Source organism: Mustela nivalis (genome assembly GCF_964662115.1).
Source record: "Mustela nivalis genome assembly, chromosome: 7".
NCBI classification, from domain to species: domain Eukaryota; kingdom Metazoa; phylum Chordata; class Mammalia; order Carnivora; family Mustelidae; genus Mustela; species Mustela nivalis.
In genome coordinates, this window is record NC_139026.1 from 131,512,697 (window position 1) to 131,528,526 (window position 15,830).

Sequence of the window (15,830 nt, forward strand, 5' to 3'; positions counted from 1 at the left end):
TATTTGGGTTTAAAATCAGCATTCTGGGAATAGCCAATGTGGGATGTCTTTAAGCACTTATTTGGAAGTTTTTCCATACTTTTGAAAACATACTTGACGCCTCATTTCTTCGATGGCTGCTCAATAGTCACCCGGAGAGGCTGGCTGAGCTGCCCCCTCCCCAGCTTTCCCCTTGCTTGCAATGCTTTCATCCAGGGCTTGAATTGTGTTGTCAAAGTTTAGTAGACGAAAGAGGAGGGGGCATGAGAACGGGGGTGGGGGGTGTCTTGAAAAGTCTTGGAAATCGGTATATTTTGCAGGTGTAGAATGTGCCTAATAACCATGGCTAGTGCGCGCTCCCCAATGGCGAGGGTATGACAGGGACAGCTGGCTCAGTTTTCAGTGTGAAAACACCCCCTCGGTGGACCAAACACAACGACACTGACCTTTCTGCGGGGGAACCAAGATGTGCCTTTGACTGAATTAGCCATAAAGACGTCTTGCTATGACTTTTGTTCCCCACGAAAGCAAAGAAATATTGCGTTTAATATGAGTGGTACTGTTCACAGCTTTTCCGTGCCCCTTAAGAAATATTACAGTGCTGATTTACTGGCCCTCTTCTACTGAGCTGGCTCCAAGGCCGAGGGTAGAGGGGTGGGCTGGGGTGGCCAGGATAGAGGAGGAAGGCGGTGGAGGCAGCCCTCTGAGCTGCCTGTTGCCTGTTTCCAAAGTTCTCTCTTTGCAGCAGCAAATTTATCAATCTTTTCATCTGACAATACTTAGAAATATATCATTGTCATCCAGAGTTGTTTGATAGATGATCTACAGGCACACCAGCCTTTTCCAAGGTCAAGTTGAAGATTCTTGTTTGCTGTTTAACTGGGTTGTTTAAAAACTCAGAACAATGCCTGCCTGTTAAATTTTCACTTGTTCTCATGGAGCATTCGAAAGCAAGTTTTCCTATTGACCGAGGTGGGGACGTTTCATCCTCTTGAGCTTCTGAATTCAGCAACCAGGGCTTGGCAATGAAATCAAGAGGGGAAGAAATGAGATTTAACCTTAGCTCTTGCAGACGCCAAAGAGATTAAGCCATCTTTCACATCTCCTCCAAGTGTATACTAATTTTTCTCTGCATGTCGCGGACTGGTTAGAGCCACACGCATCTCATTCAGCTTTCTGCCTTTATTCTAGTGGGAAGCTGCAAATACCCTTCCCTAAAGTAGAAGCGCAAAAACCCTGTGGCCACTCTGGTCTTTGTCAGCACACAACCTGTTGCTCTAAGGACGCTTTAAAATAAAGTCGGCCACTAAATCGTCATGTTTTATGGACATATTTATTTATGTTTTTAATGGAAACACTGGCTTCACAGTTTCTTCTATATCTGCGATGATTGATTTTTTTTTATTCAGCCAACTTTTATTTACCTTGCAAAAATGTTCTGGACCAATGTGATAAATTACAGATATGCAAATTTCTTTGAATGGTGTTGTAAGTGTGTCTAGCTGGAGCTGAATAACTCCTTGCAAGTCAGTCTGTGCGCACTCAGGACCCCAGGGAGCTGATCAAAGCACCCATTCTCTTTCATCCCCGGTATTCTCCTCCAAACTATTTCGATACAATATGTTTCCATGATGCACTTAATGTGCTAGGGACATAGAACTCATTACAACCTAGCTAGTTCTGCCGACCTCTTTGTTCCGAGGCATAAAGTCAAAGAAAAAAGGAAAAGCGTTGCCAGTTGCCAGCTTTCTGAAATGCTAAAGCATGCGTCATTTTTCACCAGGTCTCGTCTTGATATCCTCAAAAGACAAACTATGAAACCGGCCTCAGCCCTTTCTGGCATTAATTACACTGCTGTCCAGCCGATCTGTTTTTCCTATTATATGCATTTCTCAGCAGGGATTTTTTTTTTTTTTTTTGCAAGACAAATGCAGCTGCAAGTTAAACTATGAATGCATTTTTATCGCTATGGAAAAAAATAAGTGAAAAGACTGCAAAACATACAACTGAACTTTTTAAAGGCTTCTGGTGGATAACAGATTAGTATTGAACTTGGGAGGTTTTAGCAATATATGTAAACCTGAAACTGACTAAGAGCCTCAGGCGTTTCCAATGCGCTGTCCACATTCTGGGAAGTACACTGCCTGTGCCATTTGAAATTCCGCTTTGGTACTAGGATATATCTGGAAGGTGAAACCCTTCAAGTTTCCTGTTAAATTTTTGAAATGAAACCGTCTGTGATGCACCCAAGGAGGAGGCTGCTTCCAAGGAATTTCTGTCCAGGCTAATAGTACAGAGAATATAAATTCTATTTCATTTCCCCCCGTTTCTCGTGGGGTTGATTGGTTGGTGGAAATGGCTGGCAGCCAGTTCTGGGAAAGATTCCAGACCTGACTCCGATTAACCCTCTCTGGTGAAACTCTGCTGGAAACCAACTCACCAGCAATTGCCATTAATCTACTTACTAATTAAGCCAATTCATTTCTAAAGGAGAAAAATTCCTTTCTTTAGCCAAACTGATGGGAGGAAATTTGAAAGAAGCGCCAAACTGTGTAACTGTAATTCAGCCAAGGACTGCTAAAACGAGGTGTTGATATATAGCAGCAGATTTAAAACAAGTTTCTAGGGCAACACTCCTTTGGAGACGGTGGCGTATAGTGCACAGTAGACGAAGCTCGAATAATGCTCTCCAGCGCCACGCCACCCCATGTACTTGCGCTGAACCTAACGCGTCTCTCTCCGGTTAAAGCTGGTGCCTTTTACGCACAAATAAATCGCCTCTCCAGCGTTGTTTCACACCAGAGTAGGTCAGCTTTATGGGACAGCTACCGTAAATGTATTTCTTGAGACTTAATAAATTGCTTTAGAAATGTGCCCTCCAGAGTCTGCGTTTCTTGAAAGCGCGGCTGCAGGCAGGGCCTAACTTGTAGTTAGGGGAACCGAAAGGACATGGCTGGACAGGGCGCACGTGAGAAAGCAAACTGGCCTTTCAGCCAACAGTACCTGACATTCTGGAAAGAACAGTACGTGCCTGAATCTTGGCCCCGATACTTACAGGGAAGCAGAACTCCAAGGGGTTTCCCCCTTCCCGGAGAATTGTTAACAGCTTTTAAGAGAAGGCTAAGAGCCCAGGACCGACCTAAAATAAGAGGGGACCGTGCTAGAGGAACTTTAAAATCCCCTTGGAGCAGGCGTTAAGGCTTCCCTTCATGGGGGTGAGTTGGTGGGCCAGGAGGCAGCAAATCAGCTTGCCTTTGTGTTAGAGACGCACGGGATGGAGAAGAGGAGGAGTGGAAGTTTAGTGCCCCACACTTTTTAATTGAAGTCTGTCCCTCCCCACCCTAAGGCTTTGGGGGCACAGCGCTGAGCCCAGGAAAGCGCCCCCGGGGATTTGCAGCCCCTCGGAGTCCGTGTGTGTCCGCTGGCTCACCCAGCATGAGCAAGGAGATGAGGAGCTTGGAAAGGTGCTCCCAGTGGGCGCACCTCGCGAGTGAGTCTGTATTCTCGGGGGAGACGGAATGGCGATGTTAGAAACGCCGGGAGGTAGTATCACGTGTCCGGGAAGCAGGCCTTTCGCTGGGAGCGGGAGGGCCCGCTCTGTGGTCCTGCTCGGTGCAGCCCAGGGCCGGGTTCCCTTACTCAGCAGCGTCCATATCGTTCACCGGGGTGTTCTGGGGTATCAAGGGCTTCTCCAAAGGCTCTTCCTCAGGCGTGTCTGACAACCTCCCTAAAAATGTGGCAAAACGAATAGATGTGAATTTTGTTTTACTTGCTGTACACAAACCACTTCCCACTCCTCACGCAGAGGTGTTTGCTTCGTGCATAGTGGGTCTTCCCAGCTGGGGGCCCCTTCAGTGATCTGAAGGAGGGGGTGGGGGTGGGGGAAGGGGAGGTCAGGCGGTCAGGTGCTCCCTGGCCTTCAAAACAGCTTGTGTCAGCCAAGTTTTCCTCTGAGACGGTTTTCCTGCTGCCCTAGACTGTGGAAATGGTCTTAGGAGCCTGTGACCAAGGCCAGTAAATGACCCTCTGCTCCTAATTCTCCTAGAATTAGGAGCAATTATAAGAGAATTTTAAAAGGCAGGGTTTGTCTTGTGCTTGGGCCCAAGGATCTAAGATTTAAACTCCCATTTGCATGTTCTGTCTTTCCTCCCTATGAAAAGAAACTCTGCCTGAGAAGGAAGGAAAGGAAACCCTATTGTCAGGGAGGGGTTCTGAAATTGGGGAGAAGGGAGGTCCCCCCCTCCCCAACTCGGGCTGGGCTCTCTGCTCTGTAGGGAGGGACATTTACCTGGTGTGTAAATTGTGAGGAAAGCGTTGGGGGTCTGAGACAGGAAAGCCACAACATGGGATGTGATGTTCCCGCTTTGAAGGGGAACAAAGGCCCCCGAGCTAATCCCAGTGAAAGCTGGGAGCGTGGACAAGGCAACAAAGAATTGCAGCCTGTGGTCACCGGTAGGTGTCAATGTGGACACTTAGAGCAGGGGCAGTGGGAGAGGGGGACACAGAGACGGGCTGTCATTCCAGGGCTTAACATGAACAAAGATAAAAACGTGACAACCTCGCCTTTCAATGGTTGGGAGGTTCAAAGTGGAGTGCTAGGGAGTCTATCTGGGTCAAGTCTTTTCTGAAACAGGGCCTTTCCTTTTTTGAGTCAAGTATCAGCCACGGAAATTCTGAGGCCCTTTTCCCAAGGTAACTTTTCAGAGGAAAAGCAGAATTCTTCAAAATAACCTCCAAATCCACCCACTTGCCTAAGGCGAAGAGATGGAACTTTCAAGATTCCTAGGGATGTATAGAAGGTGTTTTCTGCACCCCCGAGACTCAAGTGGCTGCTGTAAGGCTCTGTGAACTTGAACAGCCTACCTTAACCTTTTGGTTAAAGTTCGTATATTCTTTTTTCACATTTAATAAAAAGAAATAACATTTCCTTTGCTGAAACTGGGCATACATGTAGATGAATCTAGGGGCGCCATAATTCAGAAAGTATTCATCTGGCAAAGACATCTACCTAGGATACCATTGAAGGAGTAATGGACACCTGGTAGAGTGAGTACGCCCAGAGTTTCAGACTCACTACTGGAAATCAGCAGACAAGACATTTGCCAACAAACGGATCTCCTCTGTAACCTGGGAAAGGTAATCAGGAAACGTCCGCAAATGCAAAGACTATCTCGGGAGAATTAATAAATGGAACTGACAACGAATGGCATTTATCCTAAGAGCTCAGAAACGCTCTTTTCTTTAAATGCTGCCATCAAAACCAAAAGACATGTTTAAAAATCATAATGGAATAAAACTGTGATTTTCTTCAGTTGGAATAAGTCTCCTAAATAATCAAAAAAAGGGATGTAAATATCCTTAAAAGACTAATGACATTTCACAGGTAATGCAATTTAGAAAGAAACACTTCCATGTTTTCTTTTCCAACAATGTGCATTTTTGTAAACTGCTATAAATTGCAATTCAAAAGCACTGATCTCGCCATCCCCAATCATTTTTTATACTGATCAAATGAATGCAGATACTCCCATTTGGGAGGGGCGACATGACATTTCACTTGGCAGTTCTAAACAGGTCACAGACCTTTCACAGACCCTAAGGCAGTGGGAGGGAGCTCTTTACTAAACCGTGTAACCAAATCAAACCAATGGTTACCCCTTTTCAAAACCATTGGAATGGTTTGCACAATGCTATTCACATAGCAGCACAGAAACTGAAAGGATGGTCATCCAATGGAAATTTCTTTCCTTTTGTTTAAACTTGCAGAGCTCAAAAAAGTCATACTTTGAAGGAAAACAATGACATTTACTATGATAAAAATCATAGGCAATACACATGCATGCTTATGGGCATAACTCGGCATAGCTGTAGACACCCATTGGTATGTATATATATGCACATGTATGTATGTATATGTATGTATATTTATTGGAGATGTTGCTTTGTTTGAAACCTTGGGCACAAAGACACAACATGGCTGCCCTGGAGATGACCTATTGCTTTCAAGTTGCTTGAACACATCAGAATTTCCATTGTTAAGGTTGATTAATTGAAACTGATAAGTTACCATGAATAAAGATTGTTTTTCTGTTTAATGTGGTGGGCCTGATTTGGTAAATGCCTCATTCATGTAGCTTTGCAGTGCAGCATATGGGCAAGAGTCATTCAGTATCACAAACATATACAATTTCTTATGCTTGTATGGGCACAGCCAAAAGGCCTTCTTATTTTAATGACAAAGTTTCAATGAAAAATTCCATTTAAAGAGTCACTAGTAACGTGAAGTGCGATTTTGTAATTTATACTCCGAGTTTCTATCTTTGAGTTGCCATGAGGAGTTTTTAAAATGTCCTATTTAAATACAGTAAAAAAAAAAATGCGCATGTCCAACTTATACCGTAAGTCATTGAGAACACAGCAAAATTTATCTTAAATTTAGCAGGTATATGAAGAGAAAGTGTTTTATTATCTAATGCCACCTGTGTGCCATACATCGATAAAGTTACCATAAATGTTTCACTGCGATGTCCCTAACAGTCGTTCCCCCTGTCCCAGTTTTGCACAACAAAACGCAAAGGAGGTTGGTAAATAACAGGCCAGCTTCCTGACATCTTTTTTTATCTTAATGAATACAATCAGGAGACGATATTTAAGAAACATTTAGGGATATCACATGAGCTACCCATGGATTTATTAAGTTTTCCACAATTTAATTACTGTTCTTAAAAGCTGGAGTCACTTTTTAAAGCGTAAAGCCAAATAAAGACGCCAGGTAAGCTTTCTAATTCTTTCATAATGAGGTTGCACAGAAACGTTTCTTCCTCTTTCTCATTTAGGCTGCTCGTGTAATCACCAGAAGAGAACTCACAAAAAAAAAAAAATATGAAAGACATGCAAATGAGCTAAAGGAATGACTGTATCAAACCATCAAAGAGATAGCTACCATATTCAGCTTTTAATGTCTTATCAAATAAATTCTCTGGTCATTCATGTCCATGAAACAGTTCAAGTTCACCCAACATTTCTCAATTAGATTAGATGGGTAATCTCAGTTCAGCTCTTTTGGAGAGTAATCAACCACATTGGTCACAGTTGACCACCGCTAGTATGTGTTTCATAAAGGACTGGATGTCCATTGGAAAGCTAATCAGTGCACCGTCCCTTGTAAAATTCCCTCCTGCATTTGGAAGTGATAATCTGTATCTAATTTTTAAAGAAAAATTTACTCTCCTTTCACTCTTCGGAGGCCAATTTCTTTTCTGGACCTGAATAGAGATCATTGGTGCAACAGTACCAAATAGCTTTGGTATGTGTATAACAAAAACCCACCTCTTTGTAGAACATAACAAATTATGCAATGTTCACAGATGCGCTGGCCATTGTGCCTTTTGTGAGAAAATGAAGACCCAACTCTGTTCCCCACCCCCCTCTTTATGAAAGACTAGGCTGCCCATGCAATCTGTCCTAATCCTAGAGAAAAATAAATAGTTGTAATAGGGCAGCTTTAGGTGGTTATTTTTAAAGTAGTTTTCATTAGGACTTTTGGTCTATGTAATTTGAGCAAGTAGGAATCTGAGGTTCCAAACAGCTATTTATTCCCATGAACGGGCGACACGGCTGGGAGCCTAAGGATGAAAATGTTAACTGTTTTTCTCTCCCACCTCTGGAGTTTGGGTCTTTTGTGGAAATGCTGTTTTTACACAATTTCCTGCTTAAATTTAGAGGTTACCAAGGAAATTTAGTAAATCTTCAATGATAGTTTTAAAAACTACCCACTAAAAAGATTTTACATCATGGGTTTTGGCTTTGGGTTATCCTTTCCCCCCAGAATTTTTGGGCTGTAATTGACAGATGGCACCATGTAAGTTTATGGTGGATGGCATTGGGACTTGACTTAGATATATCGTAAAAATGAGTACCACAGTAAATTTAGCTAATATCCATCACCTCGTAGAGATTTTTTTTTTTCAAAGTTCTTCTCCTTGTGATGAGAACTTTTAAGATCTACTCTCTTAACAGCTTTCAAATATAGGGCACAGTGGTGTTAACTGCGGTCATTCTGTTCATTACATCCCCAGTGGTTTTTTATCTCATAAGTGGAGTTTGTGTCTTTTGATCAACTTCCTCCAGGCCTTACTCCTCCTTTTGTTGGGGGAAAGCTATAAGTAGAAAATTCTGAGTAACGAGGTAGCAATTTCTGTGATATGCTACGGAGCGCAGAGAGGTGTTCTCAGGACCAACCTACCTAGCGAAGCAGCCTTAACTCCTGGTATTTCTTTTATTGTATGTCCTAGTCTTTCAATGTTGGTCTTAGAGTACAAATTCCAAACACTAAGGAGACGCTGCATTCTGAGTGCCTAGCCCAGGGCTTTGCTTATGGTGGGTGTTCATAACATCTGTGCAGTGGATTAATGGATGAAGCATCAAAGAGAAGGTGAAAACCGGAAAGGTAAGCAGTATGGCTCCCTGTCTGTCCACGGCCTTTGCCATGGTCTTTGCAGTTCCCTGACATTAACTCTGGTCTTTGTCATCCCATTTGCTTTGACTAATGGGACAGGAGCAACTATGGTGCCAATAGAGACTTACATAGCCCCGTGCATTGGAACTTGCTCTCTTTTGCTGCTCTTGAGAACCCAAGACTGCCATGATCACAAGACTGGGTTTGCTTGTTCAGTGATGACAAATGCAAGATCTGGTTACCCTGTTGCCCCAGCAGAGAGCCAGCAAGAGGCCATCGACGGCCAACTAGCCATGGTGGATGAATGCAGCTAGACCAGGCAAAAGACCTGCCACCTAGGTGAAGGCATATTTAAAGGCTGGCATGGGATAACATGAAATAGGAGGGAATAGCAAGTCGTTTGTTATGACTAGATTATAGAGCCCAAGTAGGGGAGAGGCAGCTATTATAAAAGGTCTTATACGTTAAACTGAAAAACCTGATTTAATCTTGAAAACCCTAGATATATCTACTGAAGGATTAAGCAGGGGAAAACAAAGTGGGCAAAAGTAAACCAAAAATAAAATCTTTAGTGACTCCAACATGTAATACTCAGAGCATGGGCAGAATTGGGTAACCAGGAGAGGCTGAGAAGGATGCTCTGGGAAGTAGGAGGAGAATGAGAATAGGTTGGTGACTTGGAGATCAAAAGGAGAACATCTTAAGACTTTTGGGAGGCTCATTAGTAACAACACGCTGACTGTGTGTGCGTGCGGGGGTGCAGTCAAGTGAGAGATGTGGAAACCATTTTCACATTTGAATGATTCTGAGGACCTGGGTAAGAGCTGGGTCAGTGATGGATGAAGCCAGAAGACCTGGAGAAGGAGAGAAAAGGACAGAGAAAGGGAGAGAGCAGGTTCTCATTGCTCTCTGGAAGATAATGGTTGAGGTAGAGGACCAGAAGGTGCTTGCTTGAAGAGGCAACAGTAAGAACAGGAGATATGGACAGGTTTATAGGAAGAGGGCACTGGGACTTGATGGGATCCTTTAGTCTGAGGACAAATTGGGATTCTGTGAGTTAGTAACTAAGGTTCATAACAGTAGAAGTCTGAGTGGTATCAATTTCAGATTAACTTCTATTACGTATACCTGGGGCACCTGGGTGGCTCAGCGGGTTAAGGCTCTGCCTTAGGCTCAGGTCATGATCCCAGGGTCCTGGGGATCAAGCCCCGCAACGGGCTCTCTGCTCAGCAAGGAGCCTCTTTCCTCCTCTCTCTGCCTGCCTCTCTGTCTACTTGTGATCTCTGTCACATAAACAAATAAAATCTTTTAAAAAAATAAAAAATAAACTTCTATTACACATTCCTTGATCACTTACTGACAGCCAGGAAAGTGTCAGGCGAATTGATACACAATTTATTCACAGGTCTTTTCACATTCGATTCCTTAATACTACGATGTACTTTGAAGTTTGGAAGAAGTAACTTTTTAATCAATCAAGGGGAAATGTCTCCTTGATGGTCAAAATTAATAGGATAACACGTAAAGTAAACTGGAAACATAAGGCCACTGAACTCATTTGGGATAGTAACTGTCCGTCTATTTATTGTGGACATCATGGAAGTTATTAAGTTGCACTTCTGTGTTAGCATCCTATGGCTGCTATGACAAAGAAACGTAAAGTGGGATTTAATACAATTCCTACCAAAATACAAATAGGATTTTTCATAGAACTAGAACACACAATTCTAAACTTTTTAAAAAATTTTTATTTATTTAGTTGTCACAGAGAAATGAGCAAGCACAAGCAGAGGGAGTGGCAGTCAGAAGGAGAAGCAGACTCCCCTCCGAGCAAGGAACCCTATGTGGGACTCAATCCCCAATCCTTTCAAAGATTGTAACCTGAGCTGAAGGCAGACGCTTAACTGACTGAGCCACCCAGGTATTCCCAAACAATTCTAAAATTTACAGGGAACCACAAAAGACCTCAAATGGCCAAAGAAATCTTGAAAAAGGAAAAGAAAACTGGAGGTATCATAATTTCAGATTTTTAAGTTATATTACATAATGGTAATAATTAAAACTGTATGATGCTGGCATAAAAATAGACAAAGAGATCAATGGAACCAAACAGGAAACCCAGAAATAAATCCACAGCTATATGATCAATTAATCTTCAACAAAGCAGGAAAGGCTATTGAGTGGGAAAAAGACTCTTCAACAAATGGTATTGGGAAAACTGGACAGCCACATGCAAAAGAATGAAACTGGGCCACTTTCTTTCACCATACACAAGAAGCTTAAATAGGATTAAAGACCTAAATGTGAGACCTGAAACCATAAAAATCCTAGAAAAGAGCTCTGGCAATAATTTCTGTGACATTGGCCATAGCAACATCTTTCTAGATATGCCTCCTGAGGCAAAGGAAACAAGCAAAAATAAACTATTGGGGCCACACCAAAATAAAAAGTCTCTTCCCAGCACAGGAAACAATCAAGAAAACTAAAAGGCAACCTCAGGAATGGGGGAAGATATTTGCAAATGACATATCTAATAAAGGGTTAGTAGCCAAAATACATAAAGACCTAATTCAACTCAACATCCCCCCACCAAAAAAAATTTAAAAATGGGCAGAAGACATGAACAGACATTTCTCCAAAGACATACAGATGGCCCACAAACACATGAAAAGATGCTCAACTTAACTGATTATCAGGGAAATGCAAATCAAAACTATAATGACATATCACCTCACACCTGTCAAAATGGCTAAAATTAACAACACAAGAAACAACAGGCGGTGGTAAGGATGTGGAGAAAGGGGAACTCTCTCCTACTCTCTTGGTAGCAATGCAGATGGGTGCAGCCATTGTGGAAAACAGTATAGAGTTTCCTCAAAAGTTAAAAAATAGAACTAGCATATGATCCAGTAACTGCACTACTGCGTGTTTATCCCAGAAATACAAAAGCACGAATTCAAAAGGATACTGGCACCTCTATGTTTATTGTGGAGTTATTTACAATAGGCAAACAGTGGAAGCAACCCAAGTGTCACTGACTGATGAACGGATAAAGATGAGGTGGTAGGTGTATAATGGAATATTACTGAGCCATCAAAAGAATGAAATCTTGCCATCTGCAACAACATGGTTGGAGCTAGAGAGTAAAATGTCCAGTGAAATAAGTCAAAGATAAATAGCATATGATCTCACTCATATGTGGAGGGTTTTTTTTTTTTTTTTTACCTGTTTTTTTTTTATAAACATATATTTTTATCCCCAGGGGTACAGGTCTGTGAAACACCAGGTTTACACACTTCACAGCACTCACCAAAGCACATACCCTCCCCAATGTCCATAATCCCACCCCCTTCTCCCAAACCCCCTCCCCCCAGCTACCCTCAGTTTGTTTTGTGAGATTAAGAGTCACTTATGGTTTGTCTCCCTCCCAATCCCATCTTGTTTCATTTATTCTTCTCCTACCCACTTATTCTGGGCTCTCTATTCTGTTCCATTGATCTATGTGTCTGTTTTTGTGCCAGTACCATGCTGTCTCAATGATGACAGCTTTGTAATAGAGCTTGAAGTCCGGAATTGTGATGCCACCAACGTTGGCTTTCTTTTTCAATATCCCTTTAGCTATTCGAGGTCTTTTCTGGTTCCATATAAATTTTAGGATTATTTGTTCCATTTCTTTGAAAAAGATGGATGGTACTTTGATAGGAATTGCATTAAATGTGTAGATTGCTTTAGGTAGCATAGACATTTTCACAATATTTATTCTTCCAATCCAGGAGCATGGAACATTTTTCCATTTCTTTGTGTCTTCCTCAATTTCTTTCATGAGTACTTTATAGTTTTCTGAGTATAGATTCTGTGCCTCTTTGGTTAGGTTTATTCCTAGGTATCTTATGGTTTTGGGTGCAATTGTAAATGGGATGGACTCCTTAATTTCTCTTTCTTCTGTCTTGCTGTTGGTGTAGAGAAATGCAACTGATTTCTGAGCATTGATTTTATATCCTGACACTTTACTGAATTCCTGTACAAGTTCTAGCAGTTTTGGAGTGGAGTCTTTTGGGTTTTCCACATATAGTATCATATCATCTGCGAAGAGTGATAATTTGACTTCTTCTTTGCCGATTTGGATGCCTTTAATTTCCTTTTGTTGTCTGATTGCTGAGGCTAGGACCTCTAGTACTATGTTGAATAGGAGTGGTGATAATGGACATCCCTGCCGTGTTCCTGACCTTAGTGGAAAAGCTTTTAGTTTTTCTCCATTGAGAATGATATTTGCGATGGGTTTTTCATAGATGGCTTTGATGATATTGAGGTATGTGCCCTCTATCCCTACACTTTGAAGAGTTTTGATCAGGAAGGGATGCTGTACTTTGTCAAATGCTTTTTCAGCATCTATTGAGAGTATCATATGGTTCTTGTTCTTTCTTTTATTGATGTGTTGTATCACATTGACTGATTTGCGGATGTTGAACCAACCTTGCAGCCCTGGAATAAATCCCACTTGGTCGTGGTGAATAATCCTTTTAATGTACTGTTGAATCCTACTGGCTAGTATTTTGTTGAGTATTTTCGCATCTGTGTTCATCAAGGATATTGGTCTATAGCTCTCTTTTTTGATGGGATCCTTGTCTGGTTTTGGGATCAAGGTGATGCTGGCCTCATAAAATGAGTTTGGAAGTTTTCCTTCCATTTCTATTTTTTGGAACAGTTTCAGGAGAATAGGTATTAGTTCTTCTTTAAATGTTTGGTAGAATTCCCCCGGGAAGCCGTCTGGCCCTGGGATTTTGTTTGTTTGGAGATTTTTAATGACTGCTTCAATCTCCTTACTGGTTATGGGTCTGTTCAGGCTTTCTACTTCTTCCTGGTTCAGTTGTGGTAGTTTATATGTTTCTAGGAATGCATCCATTTCTTCCAGATTGTCAAATTTGTTGGCGTAGAGTTGCTCATAGTATGTTCTTATAATAGTTTGTATTTCTTTGGTGTTAGTTGTGATCTCTCCTCTTTCATTCATGATTTTATTTATTTGGGTCCTTTCTCTTTTCTTTTTGATAAGTCTGGCCAGGGGTTTATCAATTTTATTAATTCTTTCAAAGAACCAGCTCCTAGTTTCGTTGATTTGCTCTATTGTCTTTTTGGTTTCTATTTCATTGATTTCTGCTCTGATCTTTATGATTTCTCTTCTCCTGCTTGGCTTAGGGTTTCTTTCTTTTTCTTTCTCCAGCTCCTTTAGGTGTAGGGTTAGGTTGTGTACCTGAGACCTTTCTTGTTTCTTGAGAAAGGCTTGTACCGCTATATATTTTCCTCTCAGGACTGCCTTTGCTGTGTCCCACAGATTTTGAACTGTTGTATTTTCATTGTCATTTGTTTCCATGATTTTTTTCAATACTTCTTTAATTTCCCGGTTGACCCATTCATTCTTTAGAAGGATGCTGTTTAGCCTCCATGTATTTGGGTTCTTTTCAAACTTCCTTTTGTGGTTGAGTTCTAGCTTTAGAGCATTGTGGTCTGAAAATATGCAGGGAATGATCCCAATCTTTTGATACCAGTTGAGTCCTGATTTAGGACCGATGATGTGATCTATTCTGGAGAAGGTTCCATGTGCACTAGAGAAGAATGTGAATTCTGTTGCTTTGGGATAAAATGTTCTGAATATATCTGTGATGTCCATCTGGTCCAGTGTGTCATTTAAGGCCTTTATTTCCTTGCTGATCTTTTGCTTGGATGATCTGTCCATTTCAGTGAGGGGGGTGTTAAAGTCCCCTACTATTATTGTATTATTGTTGATGTGTTTCTTTGATTTTGTTATTAACTGGTTTATATAGTTGGCTGCTCCCACATTGGGAGCATAGATATTTAAAATTGTTAAATCTTCTTGTTGGACAGACCCTTTGAGTATGATATAGTGTCCTTCCTCATCTCTTATTATGGTCTTTGGCTTAAAATCTAATTGATCTAAGGATTGCCACTCCTGCTTTCTTCTGATGTCCATTAGCACGGTAAATTCTTTTCCACCCCCTCACTTTAAATCTGGAGGTGTCTTCGGGCTTAAAATGAGTTTCTTGGAGGCAACATATAGATGGGTTTTGTTTTTTTATGCATTCTGATACCCTGTGTCTTTTGACAGGGGCATTTAGCCCATTAACATTCAGGGTAACTATTGAGAGATATGAATTTAGTGCCATTGTATTGCCTGTAAGGTGACTGTTACTGTATATGGTCTCTGTTCCTTTCTGATCTACCACTTGTAGGCTCTCTCTTTGCTTAGAGGACCCCTTTCAATATTTCCTGTAGAGCTGGTTTGGTGTTTGCAAATTCTTTCAGTTTTTGTTTGTCCTGGAAGCTTTTAATCTCTCTTTCTATTTTCAATGATAGCCTAGCTGGATATAGTATTCTTGGCTGCATGTTTTTCTTGTTTAGTGCCCTGAAAATATCATGCCAGCTCTTTCTGGCCTGCCAGGTCTCTGTGGATAAGTCAGCTGCCAATCTAATATTTTTACCATTGTATGTTACAGACTTCTTTTCCCGGGCTGCTTTCAGGATTTTCTCTTTGTCACTGAGACTTGTAAATTTTACTATTAGGTGACGGGGTATGGGCCTATTCTTTTTGATTTTGAGGGGCTTTCTCTGAACCTCCTGAATTTTGATGCTCGTTCCCTTTGCCATATTGGGGAAATTCTCCCCAATAATTTTCTCCAGTATACTTTCTGCTCCCCTCTCTTTCTTCTTCTTCTGGAATCCCAATTATTCTAATGTTGTTTTGTCTTATAGTGTCACTTATCTCTCGAATTCTCCCCTCGTGGTCCAGTAGCTGTTTGTCCCTCTTTTGCTCAGCTTCTTTATTCTCTGTCATTTGGTCTTCTATATCACTAATTCTTTCTTCTGCCTCATTTATCCTAGCAGTGAGAGCCTCCATTTTTGATTGCACCTCATTAATAGCTTTTTTGATTTCAACTTGGTTAGATTTTAGTTCTTTTATTTCTCCAGAAAGGGCTTTTATATCTCTCGAGAGAGTTTCTCTAATATCTTCCATGCCTTTTTCGAGCCCGGCTAGAACCTTGAGAATTGTCATTCTGAACTCTAGATCTGACATATTACCAATGTCTGTATTGATTAAGTCCCTAGCCTTCGGTACTGCCTCTTGTTCTTTTTTTTGTGTTGAATTTTTCTGTCTTGTCATTTTGTCCAGATAAGAGTATATGAAGGGGCAAGTAAAATACTAAAATGGTGGCAACAACCCCAGGAAAATATGCTTTAACCAAATTAGAAGAGATCCCAAATCGTGAGGGGGGAGAAAGGAGATAAAAAGAGGTTCAAAAAGGAAGAAAGAAAAAAAAAGAAAAAAGAAAAGAAAAGAATTAAAAAAAGGAAAACAAATAAGAAAAATATAAAAAAATAT

The 15,830-nt window shown here is 41.3% G+C and overlaps 1 protein-coding gene across 3 annotated transcripts in view; it reads right to left on the reverse strand.

Moving 5' to 3' along the window:
• Nucleotides 1–1,293: 1,293 nt before the first annotated feature.
• Nucleotides 1,294–15,830, reverse strand: part of LOC309870057 (uncharacterized protein C10orf67, mitochondrial) — a 153,369-nt gene continuing 138,832 nt past the window's right edge. For all 3 annotated transcript variants that reach the window (XM_082742132.1, XM_082742131.1, XM_082742133.1), the window contains one exon: nt 1,294–3,706. In XM_082742132.1, the coding sequence (XP_082598258.1) occupies nt 3,615–3,706 (92 nt within the window). In that variant the 3' untranslated portion in view covers nt 1,294–3,614. The remainder of the gene's footprint in view (nt 3,707–15,830) is intronic.